Source organism: Zonotrichia leucophrys, chromosome 2 (assembly GCF_028769735.1).
Source record: "Zonotrichia leucophrys gambelii isolate GWCS_2022_RI chromosome 2, RI_Zleu_2.0, whole genome shotgun sequence".
In the NCBI taxonomy this organism is placed as follows: Eukaryota; Metazoa; Chordata; class Aves; order Passeriformes; family Passerellidae; genus Zonotrichia; species Zonotrichia leucophrys.
Window position 1 is genome coordinate 70,717,825 of NC_088171.1, and position 26,897 is coordinate 70,744,721.

At 40.1% G+C, this 26,897-nt stretch overlaps 1 protein-coding gene across 1 annotated transcript; it reads left to right on the forward strand.

Annotated features, from left to right (window-relative positions):
- Nucleotides 1–938: 938 nt before the first annotated feature.
- Nucleotides 939–25,776, forward strand: KDSR (3-ketodihydrosphingosine reductase). The gene is made up of 10 exons (XM_064705414.1): nt 939–1,217; nt 8,206–8,295; nt 9,380–9,436; nt 14,277–14,342; nt 14,492–14,587; nt 15,551–15,742; nt 17,452–17,535; nt 19,878–19,961; nt 21,760–21,861; nt 22,224–25,776. Exons 1-10 carry the CDS (start codon nt 1,110–1,112, stop codon nt 22,341–22,343), a joined length of 999 nt encoding a protein of 332 aa, XP_064561484.1. The 5' UTR covers nt 939–1,109; the 3' UTR covers nt 22,344–25,776.
- The last annotated feature ends 1,121 nt before the right edge of the window (nt 25,777–26,897 follow it).

Below are 26,897 nucleotides of genomic sequence, written 5' to 3' on the forward strand. Positions count from 1 at the left end.
AACAAGTTGGTGTACGAACAGGTGCTTCATTCTCTGTATGAGAAGTCTGTGTAAAGACCTCGGAGCAACCTCTCAGTATCTGAAGGGAACCCGCGGGGAAGACAGAAAGGGATTCTTCACAAGAGCTGTAGTGACAGGACAAAGGGGAAGGGGTACAAACTGAAAGAGGTGAAATTTAGGTTGGATATAAAGAAGTGCGTTACTGCGGGGGCGCTGAGGCACCGGAACAGGTTGTCCAGAGCAGCTGCGGATGGCTCATGACCGGCAGCATTCAGGCTGGACGGGGCTTCGAGCGACCCGTTCTAGCGGAAGGTGTTCCTGCCCACGGCAGGAGGCTCTGTCGAGGTGATGTTTAGGGTCCCTTGGAACCCAAACCATTCTACAATTCTATGGTTAACCAAAGTCAGGGGCTTTATCCCCTTTCCGTCCCCAGGCCGGCAGTTCCCTCCTCACGGACAGGGCATTCAGGGCGAGCTCCGAGTCCACGCCTCCGCGGCGAGCCGGCGCGCACCTCCCATCTCGGGGCGGGCGGCAGCGGCGAGCCCACGGGCCAGGCCGGGCCCGCCCTCACGCTGCCCTGCCGCTGGTACCGCCGCCGAGGCCGGGCTCTCCTGACCGGGGCCGCTCCTCGGTGCCCCCGGGAGAGGCCGCCACGGGCAGGGACCCGGGGGGCGGCCGCGCAGCGCCGCCACTGTCCCGTAGGGGGCGCTCGGCCGCGCCGGGAGCGGCTCCCGCTTCCCGCCGCCCTTTGCCTCCGTCCCTGACCCCGGCAGCGCCGCGGGCCCCAATCCTCGGGCCCAGCCCCGCCGCGCCGCCAACCCGCGCGCGCCCGCCCCCCGCCCGCCGGCCAATGGCGGCGCTGGCCCGCGCCCCGCCCCGGCAGCCAATGGGGCGGCGGAGCGGCCCGGCCCGGCCCCGCCTCCCGCGGCCGCCTCCTCCGCGCCGCGCTCGCTCCCGCTCCCGCCGCGGCAGCGCCGTCCCCGCCGGTCCCGCCGCGGCACGGGCAGCGGACGGGCGGCCCCACGACCCCCGCGCCGCAGCGCCCGCCCGAGGGACTCGGCCCCCGCCCGCCCGCCCGCTGCCCCTCCTCCGCCGGCGCAGCCCAAGCCATGCTGCTCCTGGCCGCCGCCTTCATCGTGGCCTTCGTCCTCCTCCTCTACATGGTGTCGCCGCTTATCAGCCCCAAGTCGCTGAAGCTGCCCGGCGCGCACGTCGTGGTGAGTGCGGCGCCCCTCGGGAAGGGCACGGGCGAGGGTCCGCGGTCGCCGTCCCGCTCCGCCGCGGGAGGAGGCAGCGGGCGGGCGCTGCCGCTCGGCCTGGGCGCCGGGGGAGGCGGCGGGATGGCTCCCGAGCCGCCCGCCCTGCGCCGGGAAAGGGAAGGAACGAGGGAAGGAAGCCGCTGTCTCCGAGGTGGGGGCGCAGGATGGGGACAATGCCCCGCTGGCAGCCGGGGTTCTGGGCACGGGAATCCCGCGGCAGGAACGGGGAAGGCGCTCGGCGGAGGAGGGAGTTTTGGGGACACCCGGAGCGGGGCTGGCGGCCGGGCAGCGCCAGCCTTGGGTGCCCGCGGCTCCGAGAGGAAGCGTGGAAAGCTGGCGGTGGCACCCCGAGCTACCAAAACACCGGGAGCCACAAGTCCCGGGAGATAAGGAAATGACCTGTCCCGATGGCTCTGACAACCGCTGCGTGTCCCGGTTGGCTTAAGGCGATGGTCTGAGTCACCATCTTCCAATCTCAGCGCTGGCTTTTTGAGACATTCCTTTTGTATTCTCCAAAGCCACCGGTTACCTCGAGTTTTCTTTTCTTTTAGCATCTCCCAGGGTAATGACGTGGTGTGTGTATACACGCATAAACCAAAGGCCAAGTCTATGATCTCCTTGGTGTAAAAAACCAAGTCAGGTATGAGGAAATGGAACAACCAATACAAAGGAAGTGGTCAGATGACACTTGGGCGCCCTTTCATCTTTAAGCACATTGATATGGATGTCTTTGAGCAATATTTTGACAAGATGGTAGGAAGAAGTCTTTGGAAGAGCATACTGTTGAAAGAGTGCATAACATCGCTGGAAGTTATATGAATATGTGGCTTGGGAAGAGGGGGACGGAAGAAAGGAAAATACTCCCCATTTGCTTTTGGAGGCATAACAAAATAGTGAATTCGGGCACATGACAGCAAATGAGTTAAGTGGTTCAAAAGATTCAGGGTCCTTGAATCAGCTTTCTTAGTTTATCAGGGTCCTTGAATCAGCTTTCTTCTTTGTGCAGAGAAGCTGCAGTTTACTGTTTGTTTAAATTTACTGTGAGTAGTTTTGTTTTGGTTTTTTTCATTATTATCTTTTGGAGTTCCTCTTTGGAGGATGGAGCTGTCCCCAGAATGATTAAGATGTTTCCGAGTTGCAACAGTGCTCTGCAGTTGCTTTATGCAGTAGGTGTTAACTTGGGTGCTGTAACTGGCTTTACAGCATCATTCTGTGCGAGGTGTGTTCAAGGTTGCATTAAGGTTCTTGGGTTATGGCTCTTTCCCTGTAGGAGTAATGATTATTAAGGCAAAGGTGAAGGAGACTTACACACTTTTGTGACTTTTGTGAAGAAATAGAATAGCAAACAAAAAGTGAAATGGATTTTGCTTGGTTGGTTTTGTTTATTTATATATGCAATGATTACATGGAGTTTTGTTGGTTCTGTGTAGTGATTAAACTCTTTAAAAGTAACTGTGCTCGCTCTTCCAATCAGAAGGATTCATTAAAACAAATTCACATTAAAAATGATGAGACTGTTCTTGTTGGAGAAGCCTTCCTCTAACCATTGCTGCTAATTAGCAGTTTATGCTCAATTTAGTACTAGTAGAAGTCTGAAAAACAGTATTCCTGCAAGTCCTGTAAAATTAGGAGTTCAGCTGGAAAACTGACTATATGAATATATTGATGATGAAAAATCTTACAGAAAGGCTGTAAGATATATCCAACTTGATGATAAAAATACAAATCTGCAGGCAGACAGTTTTATTGATGTCACCACTTGTAGAACTGCTTGCTTTGTTTTGACTTCAGTTATGCTCCTAAAGTGCTTATGCAAACTAGTGAAATATGGAACAATTGGATTGAAGGTCACTAGTTCTTAGATGTGTAGATGCTGTTAATAATGCTGCACACTTGCACTTGTGGATTTCAGATTCCCTAATGTCACGTGTAAGGAAAAGTATGGGATGATGGTAATGTAAATCAGAAATACTATTCAAGAAGACTTCCCATGTTGTGTGTGTAAAGTGAATTCTTTAATCGCATGGTGGGAGTGAGCAGTCTCTGCTACTGAAATGACTGAGAGACTTCATGAAAATATTTAAGGACCATAACATTATGTAAGGGTTTCTTTGAAGTCTTCTCACTGAAAAAGATCAAAATCTGTTTAAGTATCAGGCCTCAGTTAAATGCACTGTTGAAATAAATAAAAGAATGACCTGCAAATTGTGTATATAGCTGGCTGAGCCCTTTCAACAGGGTGAGTGATTGTCATTGCACACTATAATTTTTCAAAATATGCCTGGATAAATTGCTTTACTGAAGCAGAAAAAGACAGTCTTCCCTAGAAACATTTATTTCTATGGATCTGTTCAAAGTGTAATGAAATCTGTTGCATTTCTGAAGGAAGGTCATTAGGCAATTTCAGAGGCTATTACATACCAGTTATTGAATTTTCAACTTAAGTCAGCATTCTTTTCACTTTTAATCCTTCAGAAAAATTATTTCTCTTTACTCCTAGCAGTTATGGTTAGGAGATGTCTGAGTTATGGCTGAATAACTTACTTTGGCTGCCATTTGGGATAGGAATTTGAAGCAGAAAACTTGAGGTTTTTTTCCTTTGTCCTCTCCCACAGTCATTTGCGCGTTTGCGTGACAGAAGCCCTTGCTGTGTTAGACGAGATGTGGTTTCTGGAAAAGTCATAGAATTATAAGAGCCTCTTTTTCTTAGAAAAGGAGTGCTATTCAGAGTGAGAGTCTAGAGAACTCCAGATTACTCATCGTCTAATCTTGTGGGTTCCTCACCCCCTGTCCCCCCGCCACCCCCATCCTTATCTGCTATGTATTTTCTTTACCCCAGCTAGCACCACTAAATGATAAGGCCTTTCTCTGGTCTTAAATTGGCTCAGGCATTAGGTTTAACTTATTTTAAATAAAATGCTTCTTAGATGCTTAATACTTTTTACTTCTTGCGTGACTAGGGAAGCATTCTCAAAGAAAGGGCGTAAAAGTTATTTTTGTGCTGTAGAGATGCGGCTTCATGTGCTGAACTTCTTTGTGCTTTGGGATTCAGAAGGCAGTTTAATACATTTCTTATCTTGCCATTGGCTTTATGTCTCCTTTGGTCTCAGGCTACAAACTAGTACATGTCACGGATTCTGTGAGAATAAGCTAGTATTTTGGTAGCTGGCTGTAACAGTAGACAGGAGTATGAAAATAGGCTAAGGCAGTCACCACTGCTGCATTTGCATTGAGCTCACTCGGACCACATTTAATTGCCCTTTGTCAGGGGTGTTACACCTGCTCTCTACATGTTCTCTCTTCAGTTTCTCTACAAAAGTTCCCGAGTGATGTTTAAAAACTCCATGCTGAAATATGAACGCTGTTCTTCTCCCCTTGTTTCAGCCTTAATCTTTCTAAAACCAAATTGAATTTCTGAGAAGAGCCCAAACCCCTGAGTTTGCATTCAGTGTTATGAATGCAGTTATCCAAGTTTGGAATAGCAATGGCAGGAAATGGAAAGACGTGACCTGCTTGGGACTGTCTCCCATTCAGTTTGACGAGGGCCCTTTTTAATGCAGGTGCAGTTCAGGATGATCATGCCAAGCTCTCCTGCATGTGGGTCATCTCTAGCGCAGCAATTTCCCCACTTCTGTGCAGAACCCAGCCTGGTGACTGTGGTCAGCTGTCAGGAAGGCCCATCTTGGTGTCTCAGCACCGTCGTCGTTCCTGTGCTGGGAGTGATAAGATCTGTGGTTTGGACACATCCGAGTGGTTCAGCAAGAGGTCATTTCGAGCCTAGTCAGACCTGCTAACCACTCAGAGCCGCTCAAAGGCACGTTCCATTTCAGTAGGACCTTCTGTCAGAGCGCTGTCTCAAAGCATGAAGCCGGCCTGCATCCAGTTCTCAGTGAAAGTTACTAAGATCTATTGGAGATGCCATATCAAGTCTTGATCATTCCTGATGACAGTTCAGTTAATTTGGATTTGGACTGTCTCATCAAATGAAATTAATTTCCAGTATCTCAGATTTGAAGATCTAATAGACCAGTTCTCTGTACCTCATACCACTGTTTCCACTTATAAGGGGGAAATAAATCCTGTGACACTTAAAAATTGAACTCTGTTATCAGGGATCATAGCTCAGCAAGTTGTAGCCAAGTACTTTTTGGCACACGTAGTTTGGTACCTCTTCTTTTTAAGCATGGAAACAGCTCAGTAACACTGCTCAAGCGTTGCATTCTGAATACCTGAATTAATGCTAAGGTTTACTTGTGCCTTCTTGTCAAAATACCAATCTGTGATTTGAGTTGCAGTGGCCACATTTTTATTTTTGGTCACTTCTCTGAGGCTGGGTTACAGTAAAATTTAAAAATGGGATCGGTGGCAATTTAAATGTCCGGAATTAATGAAATTCAGTAGCAGTGTAGAACCATTAGCCACAAGGGTAAGTAATTGTAATAATGTTGTCTTTAGCAGAGTAGGTGTATGCTCTTCTGTTAGTTCTGAGCATGTTAGGAACTTACATACATAACAGACCTCATAGATTTGCTTAGGTTAACTTCATTATAGCACAAAGCAAACTTTTCACTGCTGTTGGAGATTTTATTTTTTGCTATTACAGTAGCACTCATGGTGAATGCTCCTTTAAAGATGTATTAGTAACAACCTCCCACGTGCTTGTAGCAGCCTCCCACCTAAATGCTAAAGTTCACAGCTAATTGATATTGCACTTTATCATCAACCAATCTGATATGAGCTCTGTTCTTGGGTGTGACTGTAAGTAAAAACTTCCTTTTTCTGTTCCTTGCATGACTTCAGACATTATCTTTCTGAAGTGAACATTAGCACTGTTTGACAAGCTGGAGGCTTGGTGCCAGTACCTTCACCTGCAGAGAATTCCTCAAGCACTGGTGTAGTTGACCCATTCCTGATAACCACCAGTTTGTGCTGGTAGTAGTCAGCTGTCTCACCAAAAATTGGAATTGCAGCAGTCTTCCATGCCCATTGATTAGCAGGTGTACCTGCTGCTGATCTGTGGAAGCATCTCTCACATACTGTGGATCTGAGGTCTGCCTGAATGTATCAAACTATTTTAACCTTTTCAGCTATGTATTGAAATATTGCAATCTATTTTAAGAATTTCAGTGTATTTGTTGCTTCTGTCCCTAATGAATCATTAAATTAATTCTGTGGTTCTGCTGAAGTGACAAATCAATAATTGACACTCGCACTCTTACGGACTTATTTACTCTGAAAGCTGTCATTGTTGTTTCGTAATACTGCAGACAGGGTTTTGTATTTCTTGGAGTTATCCTCAAAGGTTTGAGTACTGAGAAGCTGATCTTGCAGAGTCAGTCAGAAGTTAATCTGAAGCAGTTCTCTCTAGTAACAGAGGAAGCCTAAAGTGCTGAAATTAGTCTTTGTGAGTGCTACGCCCATTCTTGGCCCATTTTCGGCTCAGGATGAACCAGTCAGAAACTGTGGATTGTGTCGAAAATCTTTGCTGGGATTATTTTATTTGCACTAAGCTGTTTTTGAAGGCTAGTGGTAAAATACTCAAATGAAAGAAGAGTTTAGTGACTCATGGTAATGTACTTCTGACTCTTCTGACTTTACTGCCTCCAGGAGTGGAAAGAATTTTGAGGATAATGCATTTCTGAAAACAAAACTGAGACATTACCTAATGAGAAGACAGCACAAGGCTTTTGATAGGATGTGTAGTTAGAGATTGGGATCTTTGCTGGTACACTAATTAGCTCAATGCCTCCATTTTCTTAAAATGGGGGAGGTAGCCTTTCACTGGAGTCTTTGGAAAGGTTTTGATGAAGAGCAAAAGATGATGATTTCCAAAGAAATCTGAATTTCATCTTCTTCCAGTTCTTCCGAACTCATTTCATCAATGTGTTTTTCTTTAAAATAACTACTTCTAGGTGTTTTGTTACAATATTTTCTCAGTATGAGCTTTAATATGCTGTTTAAGGAAAATTCTAATAACTTGGGTACATAAGGAAGATACCAGTGTTATAGAACCAGCAGCATATGCAGACTGAGACTGATCCAAGTCACCTAAAGAGCAGGCAGACATTTTTATTTTAGTCAAAAAGAGAGGACAGGATTGTCATCTACATCTTGTTTCACAGGCAGTTCATAAATAGGTTTAGTGAGAGAGGTGGTAAGGTGACTTTCAGCTGTATGTTGGTATGATTTGTCAGGGTACACTCCTGCAGCATATGATGCAGGACTGTAGCCATCAACCTGTGTTTGTCTAATATGAATGAACTATTAACTTCCTGTTTGCATATAAGACTATCCAGATGGTACAGCTTGGAGGAAGAAGAAAAAGTTATCAAAATTTAGGTGTTGGCATCCCCAGTAAACTGAAATAGCAGGATGGAATGGGGACAGTTCAAGTTTCTGACTGGGGGACTGAAAAATACACTACAAGGGGAAAATTGTTGAATTAATGGAATTTTTCCCTTAATAAGAAAGAAAGTGGTTTTTTGTTTATGTTTGCATGATGACATCTTCAGAAAACAATCTGCAATAGCTGATTTTACAAGTAATTTCTACTGTGGCCAGGTCTGAGGGGGCAGTATGTAATGGCAGTGTCATGGCATTCATAGCGATTTCAGACTTCTAACAAGATGCTTTTAGAAGTAGCCTATGGAACATGTGAGAGCGCCCACGTGGGAGTGGTCTAAGTGTGCCTGACAACAGAAATTACCAAAAACTGAGGTAAAACTGTTTTTAAGGTAGAAACAAAGGCTCATTGATCTATTCAGACCTTATGTTTCATTCATACTCCATAAGTAAGCTAACTTCAGTGCGTCTCCTGTATTTCTGTCTCATTGGGTGATATTTTAACCTCAGTATGTTTTTGGAATTTTCATGTGATTTGACTCATACATATGTGAGAAGAGATGAGAATAGTGGACTAACACTGATATTTTCAAACAACTTTTAGGTAACTGGAGGCTCCAGTGGAATTGGAAAATGCATTGCTATTGAATGCTATAAGCAAGGTGCTTTCATAACACTGATTGCAAGGGATGAGGTAAGTGCATGTGTAATTTTACTGGCTAAACTGTTCACAAAATCTGTATAGATGGGGAGTAATTTTGGAATAGATGATTATTCATACTACTTCAGTGTGTATTTTAAGGGGACCCTAAGCATTCCAAATTAATGCATTTGAGTAGCAGAGGTGGCTGCCTTTTTAAGAAGTATAGCCCAACATGGAATTTGTGATTAGCTTGATTTAAAAATTCACCAGTGCTGTTGCTATTGTTATTGGTATTTGTTATATCATTGTCTAGATTTGTGCCAGAGCACAAAAGCAGGAAAACCCCTATACTGGTTAAAACTGTGGAATTTCCCTACAGTAAGTGACATGTGGGAGTTTAATCTTCTCTAAAATTCACAGAATGTACTGGTGTCTAATCAGCATATCATCATATTTTTTTACTAGTGAAAAACTCTTGATCAGCTTTGGAAGGAAAAGCATTGCTTTGTTGGTTTTTTTGTTGTTGTTTTTTAACTGAGAGGTATTCAGAATTTAATTGGAAATACTGTGTTTTCATAACAGGCTGTTGTTTTATTTGTTGCAAAAAACCTAATTATTCTGGAAATCATTTCATTTTTGGGGGGCCCTCAATTCCAGCTGATTTGATTTACTTACACTTGAGAACTTACTTTACATAACCTTGAATGTAGTCAGAGTTAAGAGAATTTTTCTTGAAAGGATTATTACACTTTGAATTTACCAGATTTTTGGGATTTGATTATTTCATGCCAGTGATTATTCTGCAGGAAGGTTTATGTAATATCACATAAAATTAAAATAGAGCCAAAATAAAGGAGAAGAATCAATACCTACAGTTTCAGGTGCTCTCTGTAGCATGAAACAAAAGCGTTAAATCTGTGGAAGTCATTACTGGCTTTAGAACACAAAGTGAAAAACAGAGAAGTGAGTTCTTGATAAGTGTCATGTTTTCATGTCTTTGTAAGTCTTCAAAATGGCAGTAAAATGTTCTCAACTATTTGAGGATAACTTTGGGGGGCTTTAGGGCTTAAGCCATATTGAAGTACTGAGGGCTGCTCTCAGAACTATGTTTCAGTTGTCTCTGTGTCCATTTCAGAACAAGCTGTTGCAGACCAAGAAGGAAATAGAAAAGTACTCTGTTAATGACAAGCAGGTAAGGTCACTGCCAAGAGGGGCTGTTGTGTGTTTTGTTTAAGACACTGACTACAACACAGTTCACTGGCCCTGTATTTAAAACAAAGCTGTTTGACAAAACTGAGTGAGGACTCAGTATTTGGATTCAGGAATACCAGTCTGTTTACATGAGATGTTTTGAGCTCTTGCTATATTTGATGTTGCCTAGTTAGTGCATTAGCCTGCTTTTCTTAGAAAAAGATGTCTTCATCTGTAGGTGTAGGATGCTTTTTTGGAGAGCTGCAATTTACTGTCACTTGATAAGCATTTTATTCTTTCAAATGAACTGGAAGAACCAATTTTTTTTTCCTCAAATACCATGTGTTTTACAATTCATAAATACAGCATGTGTCTTGGGAAAGAAGTTTAGTTGCTTGTTCCCAGGTTTATTTCACCAGGTCATGCTTTTGTTCCTTTTCCTGACTGATTCCTGTACCAGTTACACAAGTTAAATTTGTGAAGTTCAGAGACTTCTAAACATAGAAGCTGCTTTGCTGCGTAGATAATGCACTTGTGCATGAGGGCAATAGTTTAGAGCTTGCAGAAGTACTAACTTGGAATTGCTAAGCTTGCTGTGTTCAAAACATGCAAACTTGAGGTGAAATAGTAAAATAATTTTTTCTTACTACTAATAATGAAGGGGAGAGGGGAAATAGTACTGAAACTGTTAACATCTTTGATTTCTTGTGTTCCAGAACTTTGTTATCATAAAAGTAACTTAGTTACTAAGTTCCTTTCATGATCACAAATAAATGCAGTTTAGTTGTCCATCATTTTTATGGGCCCTCAGTCCCAGCTGATTTGATAATTTACTTATACTTGAGAACTTACTTTAAAGAATTGAATTGATAAACTAGATACTCTGTTGAAAAGAAGCAATGAAAAAAGCTGCATATTTGCTGGCATAAATGTTAGTATAGTAGCTGAAAATTATGCAAATTTTTTTAATACCTCCATTTAAAAGATAAGATAGATGCTTCCTTATATTTTTATCAATAGGCTCAAGCTGGTTTGGTTTTTTTTTTTCTGTGCATGCTGCCTTACTCAGATCAACTTTGTTTGAAAATCTAAGCTATTTGAGGTGAGGAGAAGCTGCATTTTGCCCATTAAAAAAAATCCTGATAACCATTTTCTTTTAGCTGCTCTAGCAGTTTCCCAAGCTTAGCATTACAGATAATCCCTTGTCAAACACTGTGTCAGGATGTTCTTGTTAAAATCTGTCCTAGCTTGATAGATGCTGACTTCTAAAAAGACTATTATTTGGTGCATGTACCTAGGAGTTTCAGTGACAATCTCCAAAAGCACCTTCAAGGCTGAGCAAGCTCCAGTGTGGAGTGACTAGGGCTTTTTTTGCAGAAGCAGTTTCAGGCTTGCAGCCAGGTTAAGCATTTGGCAGCAGAGGTGGTGGGCAGGCTGGCTCCTCTGTAGCTGCTGGGTTGTGGATGTGGTCTCAGGGAAGCCTGACTGATCTGAATGAAAAGAACAGAACTGGAGAAGGCAGGGAGTCTGTGGCAGAGCTGGCACTGGAACAACAGATCAAAAGCTGTAAAGTGACAGTAGATGAACAGAGGAGCTGTACAAAAGGATTACTGAAAGGCTGTAGAGAAAGGTGTGCCTGGTGTAAGTAACATACAACTGACTTTAACCTTTAGTAGATCACAGACTCGTGGAATGGTTTGGGCTGGAAGGCACCCTAAAGATTGTGTAGTTCAAATTCTCCTGCTCTTGGCAGGGACACTTTCCATCAGACCAAATTGCTCAGAGCCCTATCCAACCTGGTCTTGAACACTTCCAGGGATGAGGAATCCACAGCTTCTCTAGGCATCCTGTGCCAGTGCCTCCCAGTAAAGAATTCCTACCTAGTATCTAATCTAAACCTACTGTCTTTCAGTTTAAAGCCATTTCCCCTTGTCCTATCATTACATGCCCCATTCTGCTTTCTTGTAGGCCCCCTTTAGATACTGAAAGGCAGCTGTAAGGTTTGCCTGAAGCCTTTTCCATGCTGCACAACCCCTCTCTCAGCCTGTCTTCATAAGAGGGGTGCTCCAGCCCTCTGGTCATTTCTGTGGCCTCCAGCAGGTCCATGTGCTTCCTGGGGCCTCAGAGCTGGATGCAGGGATCTAAGTGGGGTCTCACCAGAGCAGAGGGGCAGAATCCCCTCCCTGGTCCTGCTGCCCACACTGCTTTGGATGCAGCCCAGGACAGGTTTGACTTTCTGGGCTGCGAGTGCCCATGGCTGGGTCATGTCCAGCCCCTCATCCACCAGCACCCCCAAGTCCTTCTCCCCAGGGCTGCTCTCAGTCAGTTCCTCTCCCAGCCTGCATCAGTGGAGGGGGAGGATTGCCCCAGTCCAGGTGCAATACCTGTACCTAGTCTTGTTGAACTTGATGAAATTCCCAAGAGCCCACTTCTCAAGCTTGTCCAGGTTCCTGTGGATGGCATTCTGACCTTTGTGTGTGTCAGTTGCACCACCAAGCTTGGCGTCACCTGCAAGCTTCCTGCAGATCTCATTGTCCGTGTCCTTGAAGACACGGAGTGGTCCCATGTCAAGAGGCAGAGATCCTCAGAAAAGATTACTGTTTTTTGAGCATGTACTGTCACTGTTCAGTTATGGATACGTACTTGAAACCAAGCTGCATTGACAACCAGAGTCTGGCCAGTATGTACCTTTAATGTTTCACGTTTGCCTGTGATTTAGAGTGCTGATGGTGCAGCCTCTCTGGATGTAGGTGTGTACTGCAACAAAATCCTTACTCTTAGAGTTTTTTCCAGTATTTTTTAAAATCCTTTTTCTAATCTAGAATATTCTCAGTTACTTTACTGGGGATTGAGTTGATCTTCTGTTGGGAAAGGCATTATTAATGATCCAACATCATGCAATATTTAGAACAAAATGTGATGAGCAGGGCTGGGCGTAAGACTGCTTCTGGTGTCCTAGATGTGGATCTATGGTCCATATTTTGGAGTAAAGGTAATTAGTATATGGCAGCAGAAAGAATGTATAATAATAGAAGCCAAGAGGTGAATTGTAAAACATGATAGTAGTCAGTAAAAGCTGTGGTAGTTCCCGAGTGTGTTGTTCACAGTGTAACTAATCTATGCAATCTGTAAAATTAACAAATTGCTCCAATTTCTGTAGAGAACTGTGATTTACTTCATCCCCTCACCGATCTTGGCGAAGACATCCAAGTGATAATTCAGTGTTGCTTGCATTCAGCTGCTATTTTGTTCTTAAACTTATGAAAAGGATAAATGTTTCCAAAATGCAATAAATGCCTTAAGGGAATTCCTGCCAATAACTTGTGCCACAAGTTTACTCTGCTGTCCAACTACACACGGTGCTGGGAGGCAGGAATAGCCAACCTGCTGTACAGGAATGGCAGGCAGATGCTGTTTATGCAGCTAAGAAGTGTCACAGTCTGACCAGGGGCAGGACTGACACATCACTGGCTTCCAAAGCAGTTAGTTACACTGTGGTGAGCCTTTTTGTGTGTGTGTGTGTGTTTGCCCACATGCTCCATGATAATTGGTCATGAGCAGACTTTTTACAAACTACTGATGACTTTGTTTTATTTTATCTCTGACCTTTAAATTAATTTGACCAAAGTAACAGGATAGAAGCTGGAACAAGAATACAGGAGTCCCTCCTATTATTGTAATAGGAGATGGCTTTTCAGTTCAAGATGAGGAATTGCCCCAGAGCTCTGTTGATGGCTTAGCAGAGAGAGTAGCTTATTTGTCAGTACATGGTGTTTGCAGCAGTCACAGTTTGGAAGTGGTAACCCAAGAGAAGCAGTGCTTTCTTTGGCCAGAAGTTCATTTGAAGGTGTTTGAAAACCTAGATTCTGAGACCATCTTGCTGAAAGTAGTCAGTAACTTTCAAGGAAAACAGGGCCTAACTTTTGGCTGCAAAAAAACCATATCACTATCACTTCTTTTCCTTCCATCCTGCCTGCCCACCCCTCCCTTCTGCTTCTTTCTTCCCTGATTATTTTAATTTTTTTCTATCTTTCAAACTAAACCCCTTAATGTCTGATTTTCAGACAAGATGTAAATATGTACACATGCCTTCACTTTTTTAGATATTTTAGATATTTATGACACTGTGCAATGAGTCAGTTTCTCCTAGAATTTTTATTTTCATTTTGTCCTTGAGATGTCCCAATTAAATATTATGCAACTAGGTTTACTACTATTCTTAAAAAAAAAAGTCAGAAAATAAGGAGGTAGTGTGCATTGCAAGTACTAAAATTAGAGGGTTTTTAACACTTGCTTCCTAACTTTTGGAAAAGATTTTTTTTTTTGCACTGCTGGTGCTACCATTTCAGGGTAACGCTGCAACAATGCCTTGCTATGTGGTGGAAAAAACCAATTTTTTCTATAAAGATGAGCCTAAGCCATACAGATGGTTTGTGTTATGTTTAGCTGATGAAAGTTAAACATATTGCTGGGGAATTTTGATTGTCTTAGTTAAAATAGCTTTTACTAAACTTCATGTAAATAACTCTGTCAGTAGTGTTTCTTAGTACAGTAAATTAGAAATTGTACTTTGCACATGAGTCACTGCTTTGAAGATCATGAAGTGCTTATTTGTTCTTAATGTAATCTTTATTATACTAGAACCTCTGTGTGAGGGGGAGGAGCTTGGAGGTAGCAGAAACTGCTTTCTCCAGTGTGTAAGAAGTGCAGAATATCTTGCCAAAAAGACTTTTTTTGTGGAAAAGATATGGCATTGGGCTTGTTTCATTTTGAAAGGCTCTAAGTCAACAATTACTAGACTTAGTGTGTTGTGAAAATGTGCTTTCACTTTTCTTTTCTAGGTTGTACTCTGTATTTCTGTTGATGTATCTAAAGACTATGAACAAGTGGAAAATGTTCTAAAACAGGTGAGAAAATAACTGATTCACCTACATGTCTTGAGAAGCTTATCTCTGTGTGTTGTATTTCTGTTGGAAATAGTTTCTTCTTTGTATGGTGATATAGAGGAAGGCTTTTTCCTCCTAAAGAGTATCTTAACCTCTGTCCTCTCTTCCAGGCTCAGGAGAAGTTGGGGCCAGTTGACATGCTCGTAAACTGTGCAGGAACATCAGTTACAGGCAAATTTGAGGATATTGAAGTGAATTCTTTTGAAGTGAGTTAGCATACTTTATTTTATCATAAGATGATTTCTTATTTAACCATTCTAACAATTAGATTGTATTCCTGTGTCTGCAGACTTGAACAGTGCTACACTTGACTTGTGCTAGCTGTTAGAATCTCTTCAGATTTGCAAAGGTTGTCTCTAACTTCTCTCCTAATGATTTCATATAGTTTCATTTTTTTTCTCGTGAAGATTTTTCAAAAATATTTTTAACCTGTTTAAGAAATGCAGCTGTTATCAGTGTTCAGTTCTGAGATGCACATATTGTTTCAGCTTGAGAAGCTGCTGCTCTGATGAAAAGACAAAAAAGCCACCCTAAAACACCTGTATTTTGGCTACTTTTTGCCCATAGCCCTCAGGCCTCCATTCATCTACAGACAATGCTGAATCATCTGAAAATACTAAATGGGCATAATTTTATAAAAAATTTGAATCATCCATTTTATTGCTTGTATAGGCTATCAGTTGTTTTTTATGTCTTGTAGAGAATGAAATTAAAGACTTCCCTCTATCCTGGCAAAGAATAAAATCTCTGAAACGTGTAGATACATAGCATTTTTCCTGTTTCCTGTTTTAGAAAGCTCTTTAAACTTTCAGTATGTTTTCATGCATCATGCATAAATGGATTGCTTCCTGGAGGCTGTTCAGGTTAGATTTTCCCTGAAATATCATTCTTTCTCCTTCAAGGCCATATGGTCCACAGTATTACCAGTATCCTGGATGCTATTAAGACTTACAGGATTTCTTTTGGCTTGGAGTGAGATTTTTACCTATAAAACAGTTTATGAAGCTGTAGAATAGAAAACAGTTGTTTCTTTTGCCAGAACAGATCTGGTGAACTTGATTGTTAAAGCAGACTGAAGTAGGGTGTTTTCCATAAATAAGACAAAACAGCTGGCTGAAGAATTCTGGCTCTGAGGCTCAAATGCTCCAATGTTGGTGTTGTTTGTACAGAGATTAATGGCAGTGAATTACCTGGGCAGTGTTTACCCAAGCCGAGCAGTAATCGCTACCATGAAGGAGCGCAGAATGGGAAGGATTGTCTTCGTGTCGTCTCAGGCTGGCCAGCTAGGCCTGTTTGGATATACAGCTTATTCTCCCACCAAGTTTGCTCTTCGAGGGTTGGCTGAAGCCCTGCAAATGGAGGTATGTGTGCAATGGTTTTAAATAATTTTGGTTATAAACAATTTTGTTTTAACTGGCCTGTTTAGCACAGGACATTTTCATTCAAACGGACTGGGGGGTTTGTATTGTGCAGCATTGCTAATATCTGTGTGTTATTTCCCCCATTTGGCAGCAGTACAACCTTACTGCTCTGCATGGGTTGTAGAAACTAACCTGATTTCAGTTGCATAAGAAGGAATAGATTGAATCTGTTCCTAAAACTGAGTATGACCACATGTGCAGACATTTTTTTAATCTTTCATTTTAATGAAAAGGACTAGATTTTTAAGACTCTTGATTAAAAGCCTTGTTCAAGGTTCTAAGTGCAAAATGGTATTGAAGATATCACATGGATGCATGAGATTGCCAGTTTGTTTGAGTGTCCATGGTAAGTGGTATGTGAACCATATGAAACTGTAAAACTCCTAAGCTAGAATTTGAGGATTGTCCACCAAAACAAAAATTGGGTTTGTGGTTACTCGCCCTTCAATATTTTCATATATATGAGCTTTTTATCCTGCAGTGATCTAAGCTTATGTTTAAGACCAAAACCAAACATTATTTTCATTGTTCAGTGGAACAAGGTGGGTAAATACATTGTAGTAAGAGAGATAAAACTGATTTGAAAACTACTTTTGTCATTTTCCTGTCAAGAATGTGTATTTGAGTAATTATTTGTTTATATATGAAATGCCTTTGTTTAGTTCCAGACCCTTACTTAGTCCCTGTCATATGCCTTGATCCAGATAAGAATGTGGGGTAAAACTGCCTCTAATCACTTCTGGTCTGCCAGATAGAACAGTGTGAATGCAGGTTCTCTCTTCAGACTGGTGGCAGATACTTTTCTGGAGACTGAATTATTCAAGACTAAAAATAGGGTGTTTATGGGCGTGTGGTGTGGTATTTCAGGAAGTGTGTTCAATATAGAATGTTTCATAATAGAAATAAAAATGCTCGGTGCTTTACAACATTTTGCTTTATCGTAGCCCTCTGAATATTTTCATTAATTTTTTTTATTTGTATTGTGGTACAGACTTGCATTGTAGCAGTTTGAATAGGATTGCACTAAGTAATGTAATTCTGTGACACATACATACAAATACATAAATAAATACAATCCTTGATCTAAGACCTTCCATTTTCCCTCACATTTTCCAATTATTTTTTGTCTCCTTAGACTTTGACCTCTTGCAAGTTTATACCGTGGGTTGGAAAGCCTTGAGACTTGAGTATACCTCTTAAAGATAACAAATTTGAATTTTACTTTTTCATTGTTTTTTTTTCCCTCAGTGAAAGCCTTTTTGGTCTCGTGTTTATAAATGTTGGGTACTGGTATTTGACAGTGGTTTAGTCTTCTTTTAGAAATTGAAATTGGTAAAATTATAGACCTAAACTACTTTAGTATTCTTCCTAGGTGTCTTGAAAACCACCAAGATTCATCAAATAATTTGCAAAGTTTTTTAGGGAATTTTATTAGAAAAAGCACCACCATCACCTTTTTAAAATCTTTGCTGTTTTGTTTCTCAGCTGACAAAGCTGCAAGTCTTGAAATTGCTGAGTACTTAACCCTAGAAGCAATCTGAATTGTTGCTTGCTGAACTTATTAATTACAACAGAAATTGATGAAATTATAAGGGACATGTAAAAGCTGTCAGTATTAAGGTAACACTTAATGCTTTTGTAAAACACAGGTAAAACCTTACAATGTCTACGTAACGGTGGCCTATCCTCCAGATACTGATACTCCTGGCTTTGCAGAAGAAAGTAAAACAAAGGTAAATTGTCCTTCAATTTTTGCAATCAGTGTTTTTAAATCATAATAAGATTTTAAGAAGTACTCTTAAACACTTCAATTTTACCAGTATTTAACTATGCAGAGTTATATAGGTTGCAGGATAATTTTGTGTAGTTTCTTGTTCTGAGGCTTTAATACTTGCCTTTAAGATCTGAAACATTGTAGAGTATTCCTGCATGCAATCAGAATATTGCTGTGGGGTGGTAAACTGTAAAATCACTATTTGTTTTGATATTAAATTTAATTAACCAAAAATAATATTGCTGTTTTGCATCTTTGATAATGTGTGGCTGTTGTGATAGATGTGACAGATGGGAGCAAACCTCAGTTCCTTCAGTGGAGCCTGCAACCAGATCAAATTGTATGAATGCATGTAATGACCCAGTTCAGCAATGGCTGTTCTCTATTATTGCAGTAGAAAGGAAACTCTGTGGCACTGTGTTCATAGTGGAAATGACAAAGTATCGCTTTTCAGAAGGATGTGTCAGCAGCAGGAGGCCTTTTTCTTTTGGATTACCTTAAAAGTGAAAGTTTTGACCTTTAGTCACTTCTTGTCATTTGCCATGTCCATACATGTGAAGTATAATTCCAAAAATCACATTCAGGCCCCCTGTTCAGACTACAGCATCAGGTAACCAGAAAAAATCTCTCTTTATTTTTTATTTGCATACTGTGAACTAGAATTTTGCTATCTAAGGCTATCATCTTTTCAACATGCAGCATCACGTACAATTGGAAATTGAGTTTGAATTCCATTTTGTCTTTCACCCTTTGAATAGGAATCAGCAGGGATTGTATAACACAATTCTTACTTCATCATTTCTTGATACAGATATTCTGTATTAAATGTGCACTCCCACACATCCGCATAAAGTGCCAGAATTAGACATCTGCAGATACTTGTATAGCTTGCATATTCTCTAGGATTTTTAGCCTATTTCAGGGCACCAGCAGGCACCAGGAGAATGTACTGTTTGTCTAAGATTTCTCTTTGAAAGAGATTGAGAGAGATTTATCTTATTTGTCAAAAAAGTGATTTGTCTTTTAGGAGAGAATTATGCTTTGTTTTAGCCTACATGACCTCTTTGGATGACTTGCTCTTAGCATGATAGTGTACCTTAAATCTCTGCAATATTGCATTGCTCTGACATTTCAGATACTCATTTATTGTTGCATTTATTTAATACTACTGAAATAATATTAATATTTAATACTAATTAGATCATATGCCTCTATCTTGCATCTCCTTATTTTTCTCTGTAATTATTGAATGTAGTGAAAGAAAATGTCAGGAGCTAGGATATAGCTTTCCTGTGTTTATTCAGTAAGCTTTTTTTTTTTTTTGAGGTAGCTGCCTCACAAATGACAGCCATGCCTTGGCCAGCTGAGTAGCCAGATTTATTTAATGGCTGATTTCTGCCTGCCTTCTTCCCAACATGTCATTAACTTTAGCTGTCACTCCTGAACAGCTGCTATTTTTTCCCCAGATCTAGAGTATTTGAATTACTGTTGATATCCCTGTAGCTCATTCAGATTTGTTTGATACTGGCCAATCAGCTCAAAAGTAAATACGGGGCTGTGAAATGGAGATCTGATGACATGAGCCATATCACTGTGGGAATGCATGTAAAAAGTTCTTGTATGTGATTTGTGCTGGCAAAGGCACTGATGTGCCCCAGCCACCCTTAAAATACACATAGTAAAAAAAATAAAATTCAGTGAGCTTGGTCGATGAAATCAAAACTCATAATTCTACAAATATTGGGAAATAGGCCCTTTTCTATGAAATTTAATTGCTGTAGTGCTTCGAATTGATGATGAGAAACCTGTAGTTGCTCAACTTTTCCCTAGAAGTGCTTTTAAAAAAATAATAATCCCAGAATTAAACTAATCCCAGTACTAGAGTAGGCCTGGGAAAAAAAAAAGGCAAGCTGTTTTATAGGATCTTAAAATATTTCAGGCCCACCTTATGCTTAATTTCTGGCAAAAAAACGTTAATGAACAAGTGTAAGTATTGGGGAAAAATAGTTAAAGCGTTTTGATAGCTTCTACTGGAAATAAAATACTTGTGGAAAAAACCTCACTTTCATGGTAGTAATAAACTATATACAAAAAAGTACTACTCAAGGAAAAGTTGTCATTTCCTTTTGTAAAATTGGACTGTTATTTATGAACATGCATATACCTGTGTTTAAATGGGTGTTTTAGGTGACACTTGCTAGCAGTGATGTCATCTGGGACAGAAGACTCAAAATTTGACCTTCATGTTTTTCTCTGCTGTGTGTGCTTAGTCAAACTTACACTGGTGTTTTTCTATTAAAGCCCTTAGAGACGAAGCTGATTTCTGAAACCTCATCTGTTTGCCAAGCAGAGCAAGTTGCCAGAGTTATAGTGAAAGATGCCATAGTAAGTAAATTGTGTTTTTGTGCATGTTCTGTGGTGAGGAGACTGGGACTGAGACTGTAAGATAATGGCTAAGCTAAATGCAAAAGTAATTAGCACAAAACAGATCTCTTAGGGTAGTTTGAACAAGAGCTGTTTTCTTTATTCTTCTTTTGCCACTGTGCCCACAAACGATTTTATAGTCTCTCAGAAGTAAAAGGTATCTGAAGTTGTACACAGACAGATTAAAATGATGCATCAGTATGATGCAATGTCTCAAAGATGGATTATGACTGACTTGAAAGCAATAAACTATTGACTTTTTATGTATCAAATACCATTTGTCTAACCTCAAAAGCTTGTTGAACTCTTATTTTTCTTGAGGATGAGTTCATATAAAAATAATTTTACAATAAAGGAAGGCAGTTGACCTTTTTTGGCTTTTAATATCTGAAGTATGTGATTTATGAGTGATTAAAATACATTAAATGCTGTTCTTAGTGTATTGCCTTTCTGATGATTTTTTTTCAATGTTTTGTGCTAGGGAATGTCTGCATGCTTAATAAAGCACCCCAGAATAGAAGCAAACATGAAATTTCGTGATCATAAAACACACCCATTGAATCCTAAAATCTGCAATTACTTTGCAGTTCCAAATACTCTTGATCTTCAACATGGTTTACATCTACAGCAGGTGTTCAGTTGTGAGGTTTTTACAGTGTTTTCACAGATACAGCACATAAACACAAAATTATGACTGATTTTGTTTTTAAAGCAAGTACTACCTCAACAGAGTGTTCTTCTCTGGTGATTGAGGAAAATTAATCTCCTCTCTCATCTTAAGCAACTGATATATTTATACCATACTTTCTACGCTTTGGATCATATATTAGTTCAGACATGGTCTTTATGCACTCTGGCCATCAGCAGAGAGACTGAAATAGGAGAAAGGAGGTGTTTGTGTACTCTCAGGTGTGCGTTGGGAAATAATCAGATCTAATAACCTCTACTACTTTGCATAGATTTACCCCTAACCCTGCATCAGGAACTCCACCTTTTCCTTTCACTTCCACATTCCACAGACTTAGTCCCACAATGTTTGAGAAAGTCTGTCTGGCATAAAGCCAAATAAAAACAAATGAGAGAAGCCTGGGAGTAAGAGCTGTAGAACTGCAATTTTACTGTAAAGTAATTAAAGTTGTTTGGTTGTTTGGGGTTTCTTCCTGGTATCTTTCCTCCTCCCTTGTCTCTCCTCTGAATTGCTTAGCAAGCTGCGTCTTGCAGTTAAAAATCCTTGATGTAGGTGAAAGAGAACCTGCTACCTAGCAGCATTTGAAATACACCCCCTTGCAAATCTCATGTGATAAACAAGCTAATTTTAACAAAAGGCAAGCTGTATCTGTCATACAATTACAGTAGTGGTTGGTGATCTGATAAAGTTAGGGTATCATTTGGTTTCTGAAATATGCTTATACCTGTGAAGACTGTCATGTATTTTCCATAGAAGTAAGCATGCCTCAAGAAGAAATTTACAGCCTTCATATCTTGTAAAAATCTGCAGTAATTTAGCACACTCTCTCTTAAGAGAAGTTAGCTTCCTTTTCCATTTTTAAATTAATGCCTTTTGGAATGTTGCTGTATAGCCCAAAATATTTTGGAGTATTTTGCTTCTTAATTGTGGCAATATTTTTTTACAGTAAAATATTTCATGTTAGTGATATCAGTTATCTGTGTCCATCAAGAGTAGCTGTTGAAATAAGACACATCATGATTGGCCACAACTGGGAAAATTACTTTTTGTTTTCTTAATCCTTCCATCCAGCAAGGGAACTTCAACAGCTCAGTTGGATCAGATGGTTACATGCTGTCAATATTGACAAGTGGGATGTCACCAGTCACTTCTATTACTGAAGGTCTTCAGCAGGTAGGATTTGGGAAGTACCTGTTGTCATAATTTCTCGTAGTTCAAAATAATTTCAGAATGTAGAATATGATGCAGAAATGGATTATCTTTTCATCAAATGACTGTTAATACTGTGTCAATTGGGTTTAGGATACTGCAGTAGTTTTTCAAGCTGAAGCAGCAAGTTGGTGACTGAGTTGAGAGTATACACTGCTACTCAGTCCTGAACTGTTACATAGTTAGCTTGGTTTGGTAAGTTTGTTTTCTGAAGATTATATAACATGCCTGCCTAGAACTTGGTTTTTAAAAAAAATTTATGACTCAATAATAAGGTGCAATCTGGGATCCAAAATGAATTGAAAGCTGTTTCTCTCTGTTTCCAGGTTGTTTGCATGGGCATTTTTCGCATCATTGGCCTATTTTACCTAGGAAGTTTTGACAGCATAGTTCGTCGCTGCATGATGCAAAGGGAAAAATCTGAAAGTGCAGATAAAACTGAGTAATCTTTACTGTGAGTGGAAAGAAGAATGTCAAGCGGTCCTGGACAGCTTGCTGCTTAAGTGGGACTCAGTTTTGCTCCTGAAGGATATAGGCTGGAAGTACTTGCATGTGTGACAGAGGAGTCCCCTCAAAGCTATGAAAGAAAAAACAAAAGTACAAATCCAGAAAATGCCAAACTATGCAAAAGTGTGAATGAGGATTAGATATCTTTTTTTTTTTCTGGTGATTTGAGTTGGAAAGAATTTGGAGAGCTTGTAAGCGATCTGCAGAGTAGAATTTGAGAATGGACAATGTGCGGTAATTCTGGACAAATACTTAAGTTTTCTCACTTTGGTGCTTATGGATGAAATAAGTACCATGACAGACTGGGCTGAAGTAGATTGAGGTCCCCTGAACAAGCTGGTACCTTTTGCTAACGTTTTGGGACTGCTTTTGATTTTCCTTTGGCCAATCTACAGATCCTTCTGTCAATGACAGCTTTCCTTATTCTGTCCAACATACAACTGGAAACCTGAAGATCAGAAATACATTTGTATGATCCAAGCTTTCTCAGTGTGGGAGTAATTAAAAAGTATGGTTTAATATGTGCATACTTTCTAAAGGGAGATGAAGAACCCGTTCCCACAGAGAAATGCTAGGAAATGTGGTCGGGTCTGTAGCTCTTCTGGCCTTTGAAGTTTGTTGTGAACAACAACAACAAAAAAATCAAACCAGTATCAAGTGTGTCAGTTATAACTCAGCATTTTAAGCCATTGAAACAATGTATAATTTTTACAGAGACCTAATCTGCCAGTTTTTGCTCTTTAAAGGGAAGTGGCTTAATGCTACTGTTATGCACAATAATTTCAAAGCTGCAAAGGATGAGCCAAACCAGTGGTTGATGATGGAATCAATTGTAATTAAAATGCCGGGCTCTTCCAGTAGCAGGAATGTAGCTTTTCAGGGCAGAGGGGTCAGCAGAGGGGAGAGGTGTGTGTCGGAATGGCCTTCCACACTGCATTTTATCACTGCACGGAAAAGCTTTCACATGAGAAATTACATAAAATACTCTCCTTATATGACCCACTTCTAATTTGTCTCATTTACATTATCTGAAACAAGGCTGCTCAATAACTGCTTCAGAATATACAGAACCCAGTGGTTGTTTCTAATAAATCTCGTTTAACACTGAAAAAGCTTGATGCATAACAATGATGTTTTAAGGGTGCACTATGTATACAGTTTATTTAATGGACCACTATAGTATAAGTGCCTTGTGAGCTGCTTTTTTTTTCAAAAGCTGCATATTTTGTATTTGTTAGCACTGCTGTGTTTTCAATGCCATATTTCCATTTTCATTCAGTACTCTGAATCTAAAATGATGTGTGAAACTGGGCACTTTCACTTCTATGACAGTAATGTTTAACAACCAAAATAGGCAAAATTGATTGTTTCTGTTAAGAGATTCTCTATATCTATTTAAGAAGATGTATTCAATTAAACTGAGATAAAAATTAATAAGTGGTTAACTGGAAAACCTTAGAATGTAGTTTATTGAGGCTGGTTTTTTTCCCTCTCTGAATTAGGTTGATCACTTTTCAAATTTTCTTCACATAGACTAAACTTGCTTTAATACCTGTTTATAAACATATTTTTTGGAGAGGATCACACTGGTGCTCTCATTTTAAGTGGTGAAAATTCATTAGATTGCAAATGTTGAGGCGCTGTTGAATTCTTCACCAAGTCTGTGTTTTAGGTCCTGCCTCCTGATTTTGTTTAGATATGTGAAGTTGTGCATGCCTATAATATAATACTAATTTTGAGAATATAGTGTATTCCTGCATTTTTAAACAGCTTGGCTTCAGTGCAAAGAAATCCAGTGTGCATTTGTATTTCCTGTGCTGCTTAATGTGAGTGACATAAAGGAGCATTTATCATACATCCATTGTCAACATCGCTGTGTTTCTTAAAGCTACATAACAATGCTATTCATAGAATCATGGAATGGTCTGGGTTGGAAGAGACCTTAAAGATCATCGCATTCCAACCCCCCTGCCATCAGCAGGGACACCTTCTACTAGACCAGGTTGCTCAAAGCTCCATCCAGCCTGGCCTTGGAACACTTCTTCAGACCCTATGATCTATGTTATTCTGGTTTTGATGCAGATCAAATATTCTTTTGACCACTTGGAAAAGATACCAGAAAGGGTGAATGGGTTGTGTTGTAGTTTGAAAGAAATGCTTATGCATGTGACTTGATACTAGCACAAGCTTGAAGGTCAGGACTTAAAACCAGTAAGCCTTTGGATACTTGAATTTTTGGATCTTCAACTTGGAATGTTAAAGGGTTTGCATTGAAGAAACATGACCCAGAAGGTCAGAGCACACACAACACTATGGTAGCTGGGCCTCTAAAGCTTTCAGGTTGGACATCTTGGGTTACCACTCACCTCCCAGTCATGACTGATAGAATTCAGTGCAATTATCTGGATGAGTAAGACTACCAGGTGAAAGTTATGGCCCTGATCTCCAGACACCTCAGTTTTGCAGACCTGATTTTGCATAGTGTTAGTGGTTGTCATGACAGTGAAACTGTAGGTTGAACCCTCAGCAGCTGTGGAGGTTGGAACAAGGTATGTTTTTTAAAGCAAGAAGAATAACCTTTTACATTGCTGCAGTTTCTGCTGTTGCAAGTTAGTGATGTTAATTTTAGCTGATAAACTTCTCCACTGTTTTACTGTCAAAACAAGGTAAATTGTCAACTACAGCAACCTTTGGTATAAATTTTGTTTTCTTATGCACATTCTCTATCTACCAATGTACTCATTTTAAGGTCCAATATAAAGTGAAGGAGATGCCTTGTAATCTTGTGGAAAAATGTTTAGCAGTTGAAAAACTTGCCAGTTTAAATGTTACAAAACCTCTGCATCGAAATGTTTTAGCAGTGTATTAGACCCGTGAAAATCTTCACATAGGCTTTACTTTCTACTTACTGTCTAATTGTCAATAATTTAATCACTTGTGCCATATCATTTGCTGTCTTGTCTCTTGTTTTCTTGGTCAGCCTTTTAGATTCAATTTAGGCTTCGATAGTCTTTTCCATTCCATGTAGTTTCTAATGACTGTTTGCTTTATATACAGATTTATTATAATTTTACTTCTAGGTTACTTCACCAAGGTGTTCACGTGCAATTTAAATAGATTTAATATTTTAATAAGGAAAAAATATATAGGTGAATAAAGTTTACTTGCTGTGAAAAACTCTAGGCACTTTTAAATGGTAAAGATATATAGCGTTATTTGTAAAAAGAAACTTTGTGCTTATTGCGACATCATTTTTTGTGCCAGAACTGTAAACTAGTTTTCATATTTTATATTTCTCAAAATAAATGGAGAATCAACAAAGCTTGTAACTTTTAACTTCTTTGAGAGGATAAAGAGTAATGGATAAATTCATTTGCAGGACTTTGGTGTGGTGGGGTTTTACTTTTACTTTTTTTTTAAACTTTTTTTAGTTTGGGTTTTTCTTTTTTTGAACCCGAGATTAGCTCACCAAGAGTCTCTTAATTTTTAGGACAGCACAAGGGGCAACATGTCCTTCCATTTTAGCAGCTTAGGGCACAGGTAAAAAAGGATGTAAAAAATTTGACTGAGCATTGTCAGCAGACCCAGTATCCTCAAACTATAATGAAAGTGAAATTAGATTGACAGAACCTGCCTTTGTTGCTGGAGGTACTGCCAGTATGTAACCAGTGCTTGTGCTCTCTGGAGGTGCTTTTGAGAGTCCTGAGGAGCCAAGTGATGCTCATTCTTCCTGGTAGAAAACAATAGAAGTAATAGCTAGGACAGATGTCTTTCTGTACCAGCACTGGGCATGCAGCTGTGTAGAAAATCACTGTATTATACTGGAGTTCTGTGGTGGGAACCACAGGCTTGAGTGTGTAGCTTGCCCCCAGCATAATAGTAAGGAAAAATAGTGCCAAGATACTTCTTCTCAAAGTAAATTCAAAATCACAAATGCTCAATCTTTTAAAGAGACATTTGTATTAAATTATCAGAGAGACAGAATCAAAGATGTATTGAAGAAAGCATATGCTGTCTAAAATGCATTGCTGATGTTAATCTTTTAATACTCCAACATTCTAAGGTTTTAAATGGGAGAAGGCCATTTTACAACTGGAGCTCCTGTTTTTTTCCACTTCAGTACAAGTAGCAGGCCAAACTAGATTTCTCCTCAATCTTTTTCATCATTTAGCCTTGGAAGTGAAATAAGATTATGTTGTAGTTCCATTTAATTGGGGTTTTTCCTGCCCAGCCAGTACCAGGCACGCTGATGGGTAGGTGTGTGCATGATTGTCTGTCAAAAGGTGGTAGTAAAAACCTCATGAAGTAATTTCCTTTCCTCTGTCATTGGAGGGAGACTTCAAAAGGTGTCTGTCTTGCCATGCCTCTCATCCTCTCTTTTACTACTTTCAACCTAAGTTGCTCTAAATTGGTGGGAAAGGTTGACTGTGGGTGATGGTCTTGGTGGAAAGAAATAATGCTGGTAAGATTTTGGATGAAACTTGAACTGACGG

What these genes read in the sequence shown, in the direction of transcription:
- KDSR (XM_064705414.1), top strand. Translation starts at nt 1,110, where the DNA reads ATGCTGCTCCTGGCCGCCGCCTTCATCGTGGCCTTCGTCCTCCTCCTC. An exon ending in TGGAAAATGTTCTAAAACAG is followed by an intron (nt 14,343 to 14,491) that starts GTGAGAAAATAA and finishes CCTCTCTTCCAG; the next exon opens with GCTCAGGAGAAGTTGGGGCC. An exon ending in CAGAAGAAAGTAAAACAAAG is followed by an intron (nt 17,536 to 19,877) that starts GTAAATTGTCCT and finishes TTTCTATTAAAG; the next exon opens with CCCTTAGAGACGAAGCTGAT.